The sequence below is a fragment of the Nyctereutes procyonoides genome, unplaced genomic scaffold, assembly GCF_905146905.1.
Source record: "Nyctereutes procyonoides isolate TBG_1078 unplaced genomic scaffold, NYPRO_anot_genome, whole genome shotgun sequence".
In the NCBI taxonomy this organism is placed as follows: Eukaryota; Metazoa; Chordata; class Mammalia; order Carnivora; family Canidae; genus Nyctereutes; species Nyctereutes procyonoides.
The window spans coordinates 60,209,169-60,226,445 of record NW_026575121.1 but is presented as its reverse complement, the minus strand read 5'-3'; the positions used below and the strand labels follow the sequence as shown (position 1 = coordinate 60,226,445).

The 17,277-nt window shown below is 40.7% G+C and overlaps 1 protein-coding gene across 1 annotated transcript in view; it reads left to right on the top strand.

The window, feature by feature from the left end:
- The window catches only part of TUBGCP3 (tubulin gamma complex associated protein 3), a 77,644-nt gene that overhangs the window by 20,926 nt on the left and 39,441 nt on the right, over nt 1-17,277 (top strand). The window contains exons 6-11 of the mRNA XM_055335837.1: nt 810-982; nt 3,104-3,222; nt 3,794-3,919; nt 5,236-5,304; nt 5,643-5,775; nt 7,340-7,506. Coding sequence (XP_055191812.1) covers nt 810-982; nt 3,104-3,222; nt 3,794-3,919; nt 5,236-5,304; nt 5,643-5,775; nt 7,340-7,506 — 787 coding nt within the window. The remainder of the gene's footprint in view (nt 1-809; nt 983-3,103; nt 3,223-3,793; nt 3,920-5,235; nt 5,305-5,642; nt 5,776-7,339; nt 7,507-17,277) is intronic.

Genomic DNA, 17,277 nt, shown 5'->3' with positions numbered 1-17,277 from the left:
AGTCCCAGGAAGCGATATGTTTTTTTGCAGTTGTCAGAACATATGTCCTCAGAAATAAGCTGTCATGTCTTAGATTTTCAAAGAGCAGCCGTTTTTCTTTTCTTTTTTTTTTTTTTTTTTTAGATTTTATTTATTTATTTGAGAGAGAGCACAAGAAGGAAGAGAGAGGGAGAAGCAGACTCCCCACTGAGCAGGGAGCCCGATGTGGGGCTCAATCCCAGGACGTTAGGGTCATGAACTGAGCTGAAGGCAGACGCTTCATCGACTGAGCCACCCAGGCACCTCCAAAACAGCAGCTTTGACATATTCTCCAAATTATCAAAAGCTATTTTGACCTTTTGTGCTTTTGCTTTTGACTTTATATTTGTACATTTTTAAAATAAATTGCAAAATCCTGGGAGACTAGTGAGCATATAGAACAGGGGACAGCACTCCAGATTTTTTACTTCTGTGATCACAAATGCTGGATGGATGAAAGCTGTTAAGTTCGAAGTTAAAATTAGTGGTGGATTTCAAAGTGGTTTTAGATGGGTAACCTATGCTATGTGTTTGTAAAGAAAAGTCAAATAGCTTTTGATTTTTATGCTAAGAAATACGTAGGAGGTGCCTGATGCCACCCTAGAGGTCCCAAAGAGCCCTTGGACTGATTAGTTGATGGATTTGAGTAGGGCGATGTCACTCACCTAGCTCAGATTTCTAATGTTATGTAATTCAATATAGTAATATGAGCAGAATTTCCAGCAGTGTTTTGTCTTTCAAGTCAGTAGCCTGGGTGTTTGGAGATACGAAATGCTCTTTCCTTCTTTCAGACAGCCTCATCATGCTCCTGGAGTGGGAGACTGTCTTCGGCAGCAGTTGGGGTCACGTCTTGCATGGACTTTAACTACAAACCAGCCTTCTTCACAAATCACTACCTCAAAAGGTATCCCAAACACTGTTTCTCGCAACGTGACAAGACCAAGGAGGGAAGGGGATGCAGGTGGTGAGTAAGGATAGACTTAAATGTAGATTTTTTTTTTTTTTGCATATTTAGAATTTACGCTTCCCTTATCTTAAAATACTAATGAGGAGTCCTCGCTTACAGTTGTAGGATAGTTGTTCTCATGGTGAGAGATTCAGATGCTGAAGTATGGTCTGATGTGCCTTGGGAAGTCTGGCAGTGCCTAGGATGTTGAAGATTATTTGATGGCTAAGTGGACACATTAAGAGTTTTAAAGCTCTGTTAGATTCCAATAGAATGTTTGAGTTTTTTTCAAGAGAGCCCTATGAATAGCAGTGTTTGAAACATAAGCATCTGCGAATAGAGGAATAGGCTTCATTGTCAGCTCATAATCTGCAGGTTCTTACATCCCTCTGGCTACTATCTGTGCTTGCGTAGAAGGCGAGCACCAGGGGTGTCTTGTGTGGACCTGGGAGTACAGCCCAGTGTTTGAGGCCCAGCCTGTGCAGCCACACTGCCCACCTGTGTCTGTCCTGTACCACATAATTGCTTGTGGGCGCTTTGGCTGGGAGGCTGGCTTCCAGACCATGAGCATGCCCATCTCCGCTCCTTTTTTTGCTGTGGCTCCTGATCTCTAACCAGTGCCTTCAGGCCTGTGTGATATACAGAGCTAACTGAAAAAAAGACTCCACAGTATTCTTGATTAATCCAAAAGAGCTGGAGAGGACGTGCAAAGGAGGAAAGAAGAGCAGGGTAAATAGCAAACATTCAGCAATGTGGTAAATTTAAACCAAACATGTCTGTAGTCACATGAAATGTGCGTGGATTAGATACTTCATTTTAAAGATTCTTAGGGACGCCTGGGTGGCTCAGTTGGTGAGGCATCTGCCTTCGGCTCAGGTTGTGATCCCGGGATCCTGAGATCGAGTTCTGCATTGGGCTCCCTGCTTAGCAGGGAGTCTGCTTCTCCTTTCCTGCTACGTTTCTCTCTCTCAAATAAGTAAAATCATTAAGAAAAAAAAAGATATTTAAAGAAATTCTATTTAGACAATTGTATACTGCTCAAAAGAGATACATTCTAAATATGGGGACACAAGTAGGTTGGAAGTAAGTGGATGAAAAAACACATCGTACAAACATTAACCATAGAAGGATGGACGGACGCATTACTGTCAAACCAGACAGTGGCAGGAGTGTTGCCAGGGCCAGAGGGACATTTCATAACAATGAAAAGGTCAGTTCTTCAGGAAGAAATAGTACTCCTAAGTGTATATTCACCTGCTAACAGAGCTTCAAATGTACAAAGGAAAACCAACAGACAGACCCACAGTTACAATTGGGTATTTCAACTTCTGTCTCTTAGTAATTGATGGAGAAAATAGAATGGTCTGTAATGAGAGGTGGGCGACATTTGAACAGTACTACCAAGGATTCAATGTAATTAATATTTATGGAATACTTGAGCCTGTCCTCACCTTCTGCCTCACTACCCTGGTTTTGGGAGCGCTCACCTTGACTATATACTCATTACATTTTCCCTCCCACTGACAGCTTGGATTTCTGAGCATTGCCTCCTTGTCATTGCTGCAACCTAAATTCTGACTTAGTTTTTTGTTTCAAGGTTTATGGAAATCCTGACTTTTCCACTGTATTCATTTCTCTTTATGTGGTTGAGAATGGACCTACATTTGTCTGCATGCTTTGTAACAGCACAGTTTTCCAACAGCACAGTTTTCTAGATACTGTGAGATAATTACCCCTCCTTTTTGATAGATTTGTGCTGCTCCCTTTTCTGTGTATTGCTCCTTGGTTATATATGAAGCTCCTATGTACTGCTTTGTTTGTTCATTTATTTTTTAAGATTTTATCTAACATGGGGCTCGAACTCCCCACCCCGAGATCAAGAAATGAGTGCTCCACCGACTGAGCCAGCCAGGCACCTTTTTTTTTTTTTTTTTTAAAGACTTTTTGTATAAGAAATTATATGCTTTCCATATACTTAGAAAATTCTTGTTTCTTAGAACTTCATACTTTTTCCATCTTAAGCTCATTTTTTTAGGTTCACAATTTTGTCCTGGTTGCAAATACATAATGTAAAATTAGTGTTGTTTTAAAATTTATTCCCTCTTAAAATGTGTTGCTCTTACAAAAACTGTCCTTCAGGTGCTGGGGAAGTGACTGAAGCAGCCCTGGTCAGAGACATTTTGTACGTCTTCCAGGGCATAGATGGCAAGAACATCAAGATGAGCACCTCGGAGAACTGTTACAAAGTGGAGGCCAAGGTGCAGTAACCCAGCCCTGTCTGAGCCGTGATGAGGTGTGATGGGGTGACCGGGGCTGGATCTTCAGAGTGGGGAGTGCCAGTTAGGTTCCTGCTTCCCTGTGTGTTTGTGGCTCACAGGCTTGTGCTGGGGCCCTTCTGCTGTGCCTGCCTCCTGCGTTCTCTGGCAGTGCTCTCAAGACGCAGTTCCAGATAAGGTGCCTCCACGTGCCTATGTTCACCTTCCAGAACCTCCTTTCCCACAGCCCCTTATTGATATTGGCAATCTTTTGCAGCTCCCCGCTATTAAAGAGGTAGCTGATGACACAAAGCTGCTGCCATGCTGAGGGGCTGCCACTCATGCTTCAGTGATGCTCCTTGAGCCCCGAACTTACATGGAGGTTTTATTTCCCTGCCAGTGCCTGGTGCTTTTGTTTCCCGGAACCTCGTTCTGTTCTTACAGATGGTATATTAGTTACTTTTAAGTTCCGTGTGTTGGAACCGAAGAATTACACTGAAAGTACAAATAGTTGAGAAAAATAATAAATGAAATTCTAGTGTTAATTTTTAACTTTTGATGTAATTCTTTTCAGGCAAACCTAAGTAAATCTTTGAGGGATACGGCAGTCAGACTTGCTGAATTGGGATGGTTACATAATAAAATCCGAAAATACACTGATCAGAGGAGCCTGGACCGTTCATTTGGACTTGTGGGTCAGGTACGTTCATTGTTACCAGAACATTTAGGACACCATTCATTTTGAGGAGTGCTTATTAGTCTATTTAAAATCTCATTATGAAAGTAATTCTTAAAAAAGAGGATTCTTTTTTTTTTTTTTTAAGATTTTATTTATTCATGAGAGGCACAGAGAGAGAGAGAGGCAGAGACACAGGCAGAGGGAGAAGCAGGCTCCATGCAGGGAGCCCAATGTGGGACTCAATCTCGGGTCTCCAGGATCACACCCTGGGCTGAAGGTGGCGCTAAACCGCTGAGCCACCGGGGCTGCCCGAGGATTCTTTTTAAATGAATTTCGATAATAGAATATTGTAGCCTTCGATAATAGAATATTGTAGCCTTCGTGGTCCACTCAGGAAAAGAGAGACCACAGTGTGTATTGACAGAGGTAACTAAATACTACAAATTGTTCACAGTAGCTGTTGGTGGAGTGTGAACACAGAAGAGTATGTAAGTGCATTAAAATAAACCTAGAGCTGATGGATTGCGTATCACTTTAAAATACACAAAAAAGTGTAGAGGCTGGTGTTTAAAGAAAACTTTTTTTTCATTTGCAGGTTCTTCCCACTGAATATGCTTGGTTTTCCATCCTAGAGTTCATTCTGGGAAGTTTTTGTCTTAGGACTATGTGAAGGTCTTTCTCACAGCTTCTGATTTGACACTTTTGCAGTATTTAAGATCACAGAGGTCCACGGTGTTTTTAATAATGTGGGTGGGGAGAATGAGCGGTACAAACAACAGTGAGAAATTGGGAGAAACTGGCATGGTGTTGCTAGTTTTTAAATTTTGGTAAACTCTACTCTGAAGAAATAGAAGGAACATAGTTTTTTTTTTTTTTTTTTTTTTTTAAGATTTTATTTATTCATGAAAGACACAGAGACAGAGGCAGAGATATAGGCAGAGGGAGAAGCAGACTCCTCACAGGGAGCCCGATGTGGGACTCAATCTCCAGATGGGATCACGCCGTGAGCTGAAGGCAGATGCTCAACCACTGAGCCACCCAGGCATCCCCAAGAAGGAATATAATCTTAAAAGATTATTGTCTAAAGTAAATACACTCTTTGCTGTAACCTGATTTTTTCATTCCTTTTCTGCAAAGTTCATTGCTAAGGGATAATAGCTTCCTAACATCAATAGATATAGATGTTGTGGTGCTTGAACGTGGGGAGACTATTGACAGAACCAGAATTTAAGTCATGCGGAACCCCCAAACTGCTGTAAAGCACTGTGCCTGCACAGTTCCTGTGGGTCGATGTGTGAGGACTGTGTTGTGCTCATGACACCTACTTTTTCCTGCAGAGTTTTTGTGCTGCCTTGCATCAGGAACTAAAAGAGTACTACCGATTGCTCTCTGTTTTACATTCCCAGGTAAACTTTGTGTTTTAATTTCTTTGTGATTTGCAGTGTTACAAAACTGCAACTATATGGAATTTTTAAGGTTTTTCATTATTGCTATTAAAAGATAAAAAATCTGTTTGCTAATACTGTTTGTATGGTCTGGATACCCCTAAAGCTTCAGGAGAGGCAAGTAATGCTAATTGTCAGGGTTCCGCCTCTCCTGTAAACAGATCACTAATAGCTTGAAGGGACCTCTTGCTTCAGTTTTATGAGAAGATCCCTTCTCTACATTCACTTTACATGGATTAAGAAATGATGGATGTATTTGGTGACTTGTACTTAAATATTCCGTCTTTATTGTTTCTTAGCTACAGTTAGAAGATGATCAGGGTGTGAATTTGGGCCTTGAGAATAGCTTGACCCTCCGGCGCCTCCTGGTTTGGACTTACGACCCCAAGATAAGACTGAAGACTCTTGCGGCCCTGGTGGACCACTGCCAAGGTTGTTCTTTGTCTCATGGACCTGTTCTGTTTCAGGGCGGGTTTTAGGGAACGTCACACACATTTATTTTTGTGCCTGATCTCCTGTATCTTTTTTGTAGAAGAGCCAGAAGTATGCCAGTTACATACAAGTTAATAGATAACTTGGGGGGGAACAACCAGTTGTGAACATGGCTCCTGTGTCTTTGTATTTATGGAAGCTTTGTATATCGTTGAAATGAAGGAAGAAAGAAGAGGGTCTAGTGTTAAGGATTTTGTGGTCCTTGATGCTGTAACTGTTCATCTCTGTGCCTCTTTTGTTTGTTTCTGACTGAGCAGCCGTTCTTGTGGGGTTTCTCCTCGTGAGGTTATGGCCCACATCCAGGCTCTCCAGCTGTGTGCTACACATTGTCAAGTATGTGTGTCTGGCTGAGGCCTCTTCTAGGCTCTTGGTCTGCATTTCTAGTTGCTTTCTGAACGTATTGTCTCACTGTTTGTTCTGCCTTGCCCAAGACCTCTTTGTCTTTTCTCTTTGTAATGCTTGAACACTGACAGCCTCTACCTCTTAGGATCATTAGGCCTGAGTGAGACGTGCGAAGCCAGGGGTCAGCCCCTAGGTCATGGTCCCATGTCTGCTGCCACCGTCCAACTCGGTGATGCTAGCTAGGGCAGAACTTCAGCATGTCTGGATCCAGCTTCACCATTCCACCCGTGCATTCCCTGCCTGCCCCACCTCCTAGCGTCTTTTCTACCTCCTGGCATCTTCCCTCAAAGAGAAAGCCTTGGAGGACAGTGCATGAGCGTGTCATTCTCTCCGAGGCCGGACACTCCCCACCCCCCCACGCCCCCCACCCGTGGGATCCTACCAGACTCCTCTGTTTTCCCCTTCCAGGGCTCACTTAGCTCCTCCAGTCCTGGGCCTCCTGCTCCTTTGGCTGCCTGACATCTGTGCCCCTCCATCAGACCACATCAGTCCTTCCCTAACTTCTTTCAGTGATTTAGGAAAATCATTCTTAACATAAACATTTCATGTGCTTATGGACCTGATTTTTGTCACTGCCATTACTCTGTACTGAGCTGTGCTCCCAGGATACTGGGCACTGTGGACATAAAGCAGGGTGTTTCAGTCGGTAAGTTTCAGCCGCTGCGGTTTAGTGGGTGGAGACTAGCACGACATCCACAGAAAACCGGAAGGAAACAGACAGCAGTAAAATACAAGTATTCTTGTAGAACTTTTATGTTTTAGGAGTATTCTTTTGTATCTTGGAGTGCAGTATCTAGTGTGAATTTTAACACGTGTTTCAGTCAGGAAAGGTGAAAATCATGCTGTAGCTTGAAGAGCAAACCAGAATTTTGCTGCCAAAAAGCTCAGGAGCGGCCCTGGGGAGGCAGGTGCATGTGTGATGACTTGGGAGCCATCCCTTGCTCTTTTGGTTCTGTGACAGGCTCACTGCCACTTCTATGACCAGAGTGATAGCCAGGACACTGATGTACTGCATCTTGATTCTTTGGGTATTTTGGTTTGTGTGCTGTGAACGGTTTGTCCCGGGAGAGTAACTTGCCTGTTGTCCATGTGTGTTCCACAGGAAGGAAGGGGGGTGAGCTGGCCTCTGCCGTGCACGCATACACGAAGACGGGGGACCCATATGTGAGGTCGCTGGTGCAGCACATCCTCAGCTTGGTGTCACACCCCGTGCTGAGTTTCCTGTACCGCTGGATCTATGATGGGGAGCTCGAGGACACGTACCATGAAGTAAGGAATGCCATTCCAGCCTCACACCTGGCTCGAGGGGGGTGGGCTGGGGGTGGGGGCGGGGGGGGGCATGGGCCCCAGGACAGCTGTTTCCCCTTCACTCAACGATGCGTATTTGTCCAGAGCTTTGAAAGCCATGTACTGCTGAGCAGTATAGCTGTATGTGCTCAGTGGAACATTATTATCCTGGTTTTAATGGTGGGAAACTCCTGCCCAGGTTTATGGCAAAGCTAGGGCCAGGGCTCCCAGTTTGTCCTCCTAACCTCATGAGGCAGCATTGCATTCTGTGGCTTCTCAAGGTTACCACCTAAGCTAAACTCACTTGGACTTACTAAGGTGCCAACTGTTTCAGTGAAGTTACTGTGTAATATGCCATTTGCCTATTGAAATACAGTGAGTTCTGCTGGAAGGCAGCATGTGTGTTTTCAGTCCTACAGTTAAGACCACAGGTCCTCTGACCCTGAACTTCACAGAAGCTCAAGCACTGTTGACACATGTTAAATGGTTAAGCACTCCTTGCATTCTGGAGCAAATATGGCTTTTACCTTGAAGAAGCCCTGATGGGAGCTTGTGGCCATGGCGGGAGGCGGCTGGTGTTGGTGATTTGTGCTCTCCTATCATGGCTTCCTCCTCTCACTTACTTTCTGATGGATGAACTTGATGGAAGCCGTCATGAAATTCATGTTGTGCTCACGTGGTTTCTGATAGACCAGTTGTGCTGGAATCAGTGGCTTTTAAAATATGCATGGCAGCAGAGCTAACCGCAGAGGATGGCTTTGGGGGAGCTTTTTTATTTTTTTTTTTTATTTTTTTTATTTTTTTTTTTTTATAAATTAATTTTTATTGGTGTTCAATTTACCAACATACAGAATAACACCCAGTGCTCATCCCGTCAAGTGTTGGGGGAGCTTTTGAAGGACCGGGTGGCACCTACAGGTGCAGGTGGCTCATTGTGTCTGGTAGTTCCTCCATGGCGTTATGGTTGTCCTTTGTTACTGCACGTGATAGATGTAGACACCCCACTTTTTGTAGCATCTCTTCTGCTGACAGAGGTTATGGTCTTTGTAGGTGTAGACCTTTTGAACATCATCAAAAAAAAACATCCTTTTCTGTACCTGCCTGTGCACATTGGTGAGTTTCTCCAGGGTCAGTCCTGGGAGACGGGATTGCTTGCTCTTGGGGAATGTAGCCTTTCCATTTTGGTCCTACCCTTTCCAGCACCCTTCAGTCAGCCCTCTGAGGTTTCTGCTCCACCTGGGTAGCACTCCTACCGGAGTTCTAGGAAGGTAGCACTCCTACCAGAATTCTAGGAAGGGTTTTTACTCCTGTATTGTGGTTTACTGGTTCCTACTGAATTTGACCAGCTTTTCATGTTTATCAGTTATTTTTATTCTACTAATTGCTGTGCCTATGCTTTGCCCATTTTTCTGGTGGGTTTGTCTGTCTTTCTAGACTTGAATCATGGGATGATTTTATACATTTGGTTATCATGCATCTGTGATTGCATTTTTTAAATTATTTTTCTTTTCACTGTTTATTTTTACATTATTTCAGACTTAGAGAAAAGTGAGAGTAGTGCAGAGTCACAGATTCGATTGTTGCCCCTCCCCCAATATTAGTTTTGCCATGGTTACCATATACCACATTCCCACGTGCACCTGAGTCTGTTTCTGGACTCCCTTTTTCTGAGTTTAATGTTTTTGTTTGCTATTCATCAATATTAAGTAACCATAGCTTTACAGTTTGATATCTGGTAGGGGCTTTTTCCATAATTTTCCATGCTGTTTTTGCACATTTCTACATAGATGTGAATTTAGAATCTACTTGTCAGGTCTGTCAAAAGTTTTTAAAAATATTTATAGGGGTCACACAAGTTACAGATTTTTTTTTTTTTTTTTAAGATTTTATTTATCCATGAGAGACAGAGAGAGAGAGGCAGAGACATAGGCAGAGGGAGAAGCTGGCTCCCTGTAGGGAGTCTGACGCAGCACTTGGTCCCCGGACACTAAGCCACCCAGGCGTCCCAGTGAAGTTATAGATTAAGAAGAAAGGTTTTTATATGCTGTTTATTTCCTTTTTTTTTTTAGATTTTATATATTTATTCATGAGAGACACAGAGACAGACACATAGGCAGAGGGAGGCTCTCTGCAGAGACAGACACATAGGCAGGCTCTCTGCAGAGAGTCCGATGTGGAACTCGATCCCAGGACTCTGGGATCATGATCTGAGCCAAGGGCCGACCCTCAACCATTTAGCCACCCAGGGGCCTCTATGCTCTGTGTTTCTTTAGCTAAATAAGCTATCTTTTTAAAAAAAAACATGAGCTGAAAGCTTTGAAACCTATTCTGCTTTCATTTTACTAATGGTCACTTTGAAGTTTTTCAGAACCTATTTTAACCTGTATTTTTCTAAATGCCAATGTCAGGAATAAACCAATTTCTTTAATCCACTCCTGTCTTTTAGATGAGGAATTTTGCACCTACCCCAGGTTCTGCCCTGCTATCCACGTAATCTCTAGCATTTTAGATTATTTTATTATTTTAGTTTTTGTATGCATTTTATAAAAATTGCCTTCTGTCAAGATTTTAATTTGTTTTGCTTTGTTTTCTTAAGGTTTGCATACATTATTTAGACTTGTATCTCTTAGGTTTCACTGGTATTATTCCTTATCACTAAGCTCATTACACCTCCTGTTGTTGAGAGGAACATACATAGTTTTTGTGATATTTTAGCCTGATTATTTTAAAAAGCTAAGTTGTGGCTCATGCTTCTTTCAAGATCCTCCTATCGTATGGTGAGCATAACATTAAACAAGGAACATTCTACTTTCTCAGTAATTACTCAGTGTCCTGACTGAGACCAGCTGGTCTACCAACTAATAGAGCCACAAACCAGCTAATTATCTTTTTAAAATTTAGCACCTAAATTCTAAATTGTAATATTTTTGTCTTTTGTCTTGAGATTAGTTTGCATTTTCTAGCAATGAGATTTTTCAAGTAGTCTTTAATTATACCACTAATCCATTGTATGCATCTGTGTTTTTAAAGAGGTCCTTAAAAGTACCACCAATTCTTTATTGATTGCCTTGTGTGTGATTTGGGCTTATTTATTCATTTATTTTGTTGATACTAATTGTGGTATCAGAGAATCAATGGTAAATGTAGATAGAATCAGAAACAGACTTCAAATTGATTTTCCTCTGGGCTGTTATCTTTACTATTTTTGAACATTGATTTACTGAGGTAAGACAAAAGCAAACTCTTTAAGACTGGAATAGATTACATTTGGGATACTCATATTGAAGAACTCTTGTGCATTAGATATGTGTAAGGCAAACTGAAGGTTTTATTTACTTAAAAAAATACTACATAGGCATTCTTGTCTATTGAATACAATATTAGGATTAGTAATTCAGAGGATCACTTAAACTGATCTCAGATCTTGCCTCATTGGTAAAGTTTTTCTTAAATATTTTTCTTTCTGTATAATTTCAGACTTCTAGAAAAGTCAGAAGGACTATAGATAATACTTCTCAGACTACCTTACTACAATGTTAGTAGTACAGATTTATCTTTTTTTTTTTTTTTTTTTTTTTTTTTTAAGGTTTTGTATTGTATTCCTGTTGGGGGTCTGAGGTTACAGAAGGCCTTAGGATCTCAGGATTTGTAAATTTTTTATTTGCTAGTTACTTTCCTCAGCCAGTTCTTTATACCTCAAATGAGCTTGTTTGCTTCACTAGCTTTGCTGGTGGGATTTCTCAAAAATGCATTTTGACTGAGAGAGCTAAAATTAATCCTTCTTGGGACACCTGGGTGACTCAGTGGTTGACCATCTGCCTTTGGCTCAGGGCGTGATCCCAGAATCCTGGGATCGAGTCCCACATCAGGCTCCCTGCATGGAGCCAGCTTCTACCTCTATGTCTCTGCCTCTCTCTCTCTCTGTCTCTCATGAATAAATAAATAAAATCTTAAAGAAAAATAAAATTAATCCTTCTTGACATAAAGTTTATTACGTTCTGTGCCCTGGGCTTTCCATGTTTAGTACTGTGATGCCAGAGGGCTTATACCTCCCGTTGATGGGTCTTGTTAGAACTCAGCTGCTTTATAGCTGTTGGGTGGAGCTTAAGGGCTCAGGTTCTGGAATCTGATGACTCAGGTTTGACTGTTGGCTTCAGTTTCTGTTGGCTGTGTCTCCGGGCGAGTATTTTATTCTCTCCAAGCCTAACCTTCCACATCTTTTCTGTATGTACAGTAGTAGTGCCGATCTCATGGGATTGTGTGTATGCCTGAGGGTTGAGTCAGGCAAATAGTAAGTATGCAATACATTATTTGCTATTAATTAATATAAGAAGAGCACTAGATAAAATTTGAATACCCACTGGTCTTTCTCTTACTTATGGTCGTCTTCGACTTCTCTGTTTTCTCTTGAACCATGCATTTATAAATGTTCATTTAAGGCTTTAATTTTGGGAAGGTTCTCTTTAAATATTATATTTACCAAACGCATTTGGTAGTTTACACAATTGTGTTCTGACCCTTACACCATTAAAATTTGGATATTTTCGTCTCTTCAGTTCCTGCCTGATTTTCCCTCAGCTGTGTAATTAGTTATAACTTAGTTGTAAAATCATATTTCTTCAAGTGTCTGGTTAATGGTAAGTAGCTATATATGAGCTTTATAACCACTCTTTTAAAAGTAGTTGACTTAAATACTTGTATAAGGAAATGCTCTGTTCTGTAATCAAAGAAAGCACAAAATGTGAATAAACAGAAATTGTAAAAAGGACTCAGAGAAGAAATACTGGAGTTGAAAAGTATAGTAACTTTCAGTTAAAAGAAAAAAAATTCGCTAGTGGCTCAACAGATTTGAGCAGGAAGAAGAAAATAAATGCCTTGCAGGTAGGATAACAGGTTATCTGGTCTGAGGAGCTTGAAGTAGGAAAACTCAGTGAGGCCCACAAGAGTTCACTTTGTAATCAAGCTGTGGAAAGACAGAGAACCTTAGAAGTTTCACTCAAGAACAACTCATGGAAAAGGTCCTTGGTTAGAACAGCTGATCTCACCTCAGAAACCATGAAGGCCAGTAGGCAGTAGGATGCCACGTTCAAAATGCCGAAAGGAAAAACTGTCATTCAGGAATTTTTTATCCCGTAAACGCCATCTCAGAAAGAGTGGAGAAATGAAGTCATTTCCAGATAATAAAACCTGAGAGCTCCTAGAAACACAGACCATCAACACCAAGTCCTGGAGAAATATTAAATCTGAATAGATATGTAGCAAGTAAGAAGATAAAGTCCTTAATCTCAAAAATTTTCCAGTAAAGAAAAGCCCAGGACTAGATGGCTTCACTGGTGAATTCTATCACCTATATAAAAAGTTGTCACTAATTCTTCTCAAATTCTAACAGAAAATGGAGGAAAGAACATTTATTAACTCATTTTGTGATGCCAGTATTACTCTGACCAAGCCAGAAAAAGACAACCCAAGAAAACTACAGACCAGTATGCTTTATGGATATAGATGCAGAAGTCCTCACAAAGTACTAAAATAGACTATAAGGTAAAGATTGTACACCATAACCAAGTGAGACTTATCCCAGGATTGAAGGTTCAATGTAATTAAAAATCAATGTAATACATCACACTAACAAAGTGAGGAAAAACAACCCAATTGATGCAGAAAAAGCATTTGATGAAATTTGACACTCAGACTAAGAATAGAAAGGAACTTCTGCACCTGATCACAGACATCTGTGAAACCCTAATGGATGATATCATGTTGGTGAAAAGATGTATGCTCTGTCCCCAAGATCAGGGGCAAGGCAGGAGTTCCATTTTCCCTACCTCTACTCAGCATCACACTGGAGGCTCTAGTTGAGGCAGTTAGACAGGAGAGCAGTTAGGAAACAAAAATACTCATATTGGAAAGGAAGAAAAATTGTCATAGGTGACCTAATTTTATATATAGAAAACTGAAATGTTCACAATATATATACCTAATAAGTTTTCCAGATTAGCTGTATAAAAGAGCCACACACAAAAATCAGTCACATCTTTATATACTTGAAATTAACAATCCAAAAATAAAGTTAAGAAAACAGTACTATGTATGCTAGGGTTAAAACTAATCATACACCTAGGGAGAACTTGAAGGGGGTGGAAGAATTGCACACTGAAAATCCATAAAACTGTTGAAAGAAATGAAAGCAGACCTAAATAAATGGAATGGCACCACATGTTCATGGATTAGAAGATGTAATACTTTTAAGATGGCAGCAGTTCCCAAAATGATTTCAGATTGAAGTAATCTCTTATCAAAATTCCAGTGGCCTTTTTTTTTTTTTTTTCAGAAATGGGAAAGCTGGTCTTCAAAGTTATATAGCAGTGCAAACCACACAGTCTTGAAAAAAAGAACAAAGTTGGAAGACTTACACATCCTAATTTCATAACATATTATAATGCAGAGCATTCAGAGGTGTGGTACTGGCTGCCATGAGTATAGACAGCCAGTAAGGGAGTAGAATTGAGAGTCTGGAAATGAATGTGTTCATTTTTGTTCAGTTGATTTTTAACAGGTGTTCCAAGACCAGTCATTGAAGAAAGAATAGTCTTCATTAGGTGGTGCCGGGACAGCTGGATATCTACACACAAAACAATGAATTTGGGCTTTAGTTGCATACCATATATAAAAAGTAACTCAAAATTGATATCACACCTAAAGCTGTAATATTTATAGAAATTAACATAGGTGTAAATATTTGTGGATTAGGCAGTGGTTTCTTAGATATGTCACCAAAAGCTTAATCAACAAAAAAAGATAAATTGGATTTCATCAGAATTAAAAACTTATATACGTTGAAGGACGTTATTGAGAAAGTAAAATAACCCATAGAATGGGAGAAAATATTTGCAAATTATATATGTGGGAAGGGTCTAGTATCCAGAATATATAAAGAACCGTCATGACTTGAGCAAAAAGATAAATACCCCAATTGAGAAAAAGACAATGTCCAAAGCAGAGATTTTTCCAAAGGACATCTGGAATTTGGCCTTAAGTAAGTACAGGAAAAGAATCGAAACATTAGTTATCAGGGAAATGTGAATTGAAACCACAGTTGGACACTTAGTATTAAATTAGTGATACGGTAATAGGTGTATGTTTTATTAGCATTCAGTAAGAAAGATGAGTGACATTCAGGTCTGTGTACCAGCTTTTAACAGGTGATGAGAGTATATGATTTCTTCTGGTGATGGTCATGGTACTGTTGTTTGTTCTTTGCACTTATAATGGGAGGACAAGCTAAATTCCAGATAGAAGTTAGTACCAATAAAAGTGGAATTCCCTTCCCTTTCTGCATTCTGTGTTCAGGAACCCCAGCTCGAGAACCCTTAGAGCAAAACCTCCAGGAAAAGTTTTGAACTGGCCCTGAGCCTGTGGGTGGGAGCTCATTTCTTGTGGAGTTAACACAAACGTGAACCTGTACATCAGGCTTCAGTTCTCCTGCTTTGGGCTTGGTGGAATGCCAGTTGGCTGTGGGACTGGGAACCTTTTCTGCCCTTGCCTGTCCTATTGGAGCTCTTGGACTTTCCTTCTCTGACCTAGCTGTTTTTTTGTTTTGTTTTGTTTTTTTTTTTTTTATGATAGTCACACACACACACACAGAGAGGCAGAGACACAGGCAGAGGGAGAAGCAGGCTCCATGCACCGGGAGCCCGACGTGGGATTCAATCCCGGGTCTCCAGGATCGCGCCCTGGGCCAAAGGCAGGCGCTAAACCGCTGCGCCACCCAGGGATCCCCTGACCTAGCTGTCTACTCCTTGCTGACTTTCTTGCTTTAGGCTCTTGCTAAGAGCAGGAGATCTTAGTCTCTTTGCTGCTGGCTATTCAGAGCTTGTGCCATGTACAGTCTAGTTTTGTCCTTCCAGGAAGCTCTCTGGAAAGGGTTCTCTCTCTCTGCTGCTGAGCAGTGGTCAGTCAGTGTCCTGCCCTAGCTGCCCTGGGTTTGGCTGTTCTACAGCCCAAGAATGAGTTTCTTTTTACCTGAAAGAAAAACTTATAGGTGGCCTCTGAGCTTTGCGGTTTCTGGTATGGAATCATTAAAAGTGGTCTCTAGGTCTTCTAGTTGGTATTTTACTGTGAATTGTTGTAAAAATATGGGACCCCTTAAAATTAAAAAAAAAAAAATATGGGACCCTTTAGCCCAACCAGCAAGAACCGGTATATCCAGCTTAACATTGTTTATCTTTTGTTAGGAAGTGCAAAGGTGGGCAAAAATAGAGCACTCTAAGAATTTACGGATATTGTAAATGATTAGAAAGTACTTTCAATATTTGGGGAAACGTTTCTAATTATTTTTGGCTATTACAAAGCAGTATGAATGAAAACATTTGGTGTTTTACTACTGCCACCTAGAGAAACTATCCGTTAGGCCTTCAGGAGCTCCCCATGGGTTTTCTCCCCAGTGACTGAGGTGAGCAAATTATGCCAGTTTAAGGTAAGAATAACGGAGTTGGTGTTAATTTACTTGATTTTTATTTTTTGCCTTTGGATAATTCTTGTCAAAGGGTGAGGGGCTTCAATGAGGAGCAAGAAAAGATGGACAGATAAAAAGGAAGGTCTTTGCAGAATTTGGAAATTTTCGAACTTACTTAAATGTTTACTTAGATGCTCTAAAAAGATTCTAAAAATCTACACCCTTGGCTTAGAAGGTCAGTGAATGAACAAGAGATTAATGCAGTGACTGCTTTAGGGAATATCTGTGGGTGCATTGGCACTCTTGTTATTCTGTTTCTTTTATAACTTTGCTAAGAATTACTGAATTTATAAGTTTACCATATAGAATATCTTACTGTTTTGTCACTTCTGTGCCCCACCCCTGACACACTGGTTCGTTCATTTGCCTTGGATGTTATCTTTCCCTGCCTCGGGTCTTACCACCTCCGGTCTCCCCGCCTTGGGTCTGGAACCACCTTAGCTGCTCTGGGTGTGGCAGAAGTGGGAACTCTGGGGAGGTGCCAGCCTGTTGACAGTTGGGAGTTGGGGTCTGTGTGTAATAATGGATCTGTTTCTTAGAAACTAAGCTGCTTGCTCCGAAAATTATCCTCCTCATTTCTGTTTTTAGTAGGGAGGCTTGGCATTTGTCCAACAGTTAATGAGAAATCATGGTACAATTATGTCACTTTTTTTCTGTTTTTTCTGTGTTTGACCCATGGTGAAAATCAAAGAACCTTGAGTGGAAAATGCATCAATGAAATAAAAGCAATTATGTTCTGGCCTTGGTTTTTTCCTCTATAACTATATATTTTTCAGAGGATTAATTAAATGCTAGGGTGTACCTATTCCTCTCGGTGTTTGCTGGGAGAGTGATTGCACGCAACTTTGCCCTCAGATGAAGTGATGCTTTTATAATTTCTAAAGACTGAATTGTCTGAGTTTTTTTCTTTTAAAATAAATTGTCTTATCGCTCTTACTGATAAAAACTGATAAAAACCTGACTGCGCTCTATCAGGGTAAATTAGTGTTTTTTTTTTTTTTTTTTTTTTTGTAGAAACTAGCTCTTCTCTTTAAGTGAATAACTGGTAAATACAATTCATATGCAATTCATCTGATGTTGAATGGTAGGCCACAGAGCAATCATAGCGTGATGATTGGGTGACCTTTCAGGTTACTCATGGTGGGCTTATAACATTTTTTAAATTTTCTGTCAGCGATAATTGAAGTATATCTTACAAAGTGATAATAGCTTCATTATAGTAGGACCGGTTATTCCTC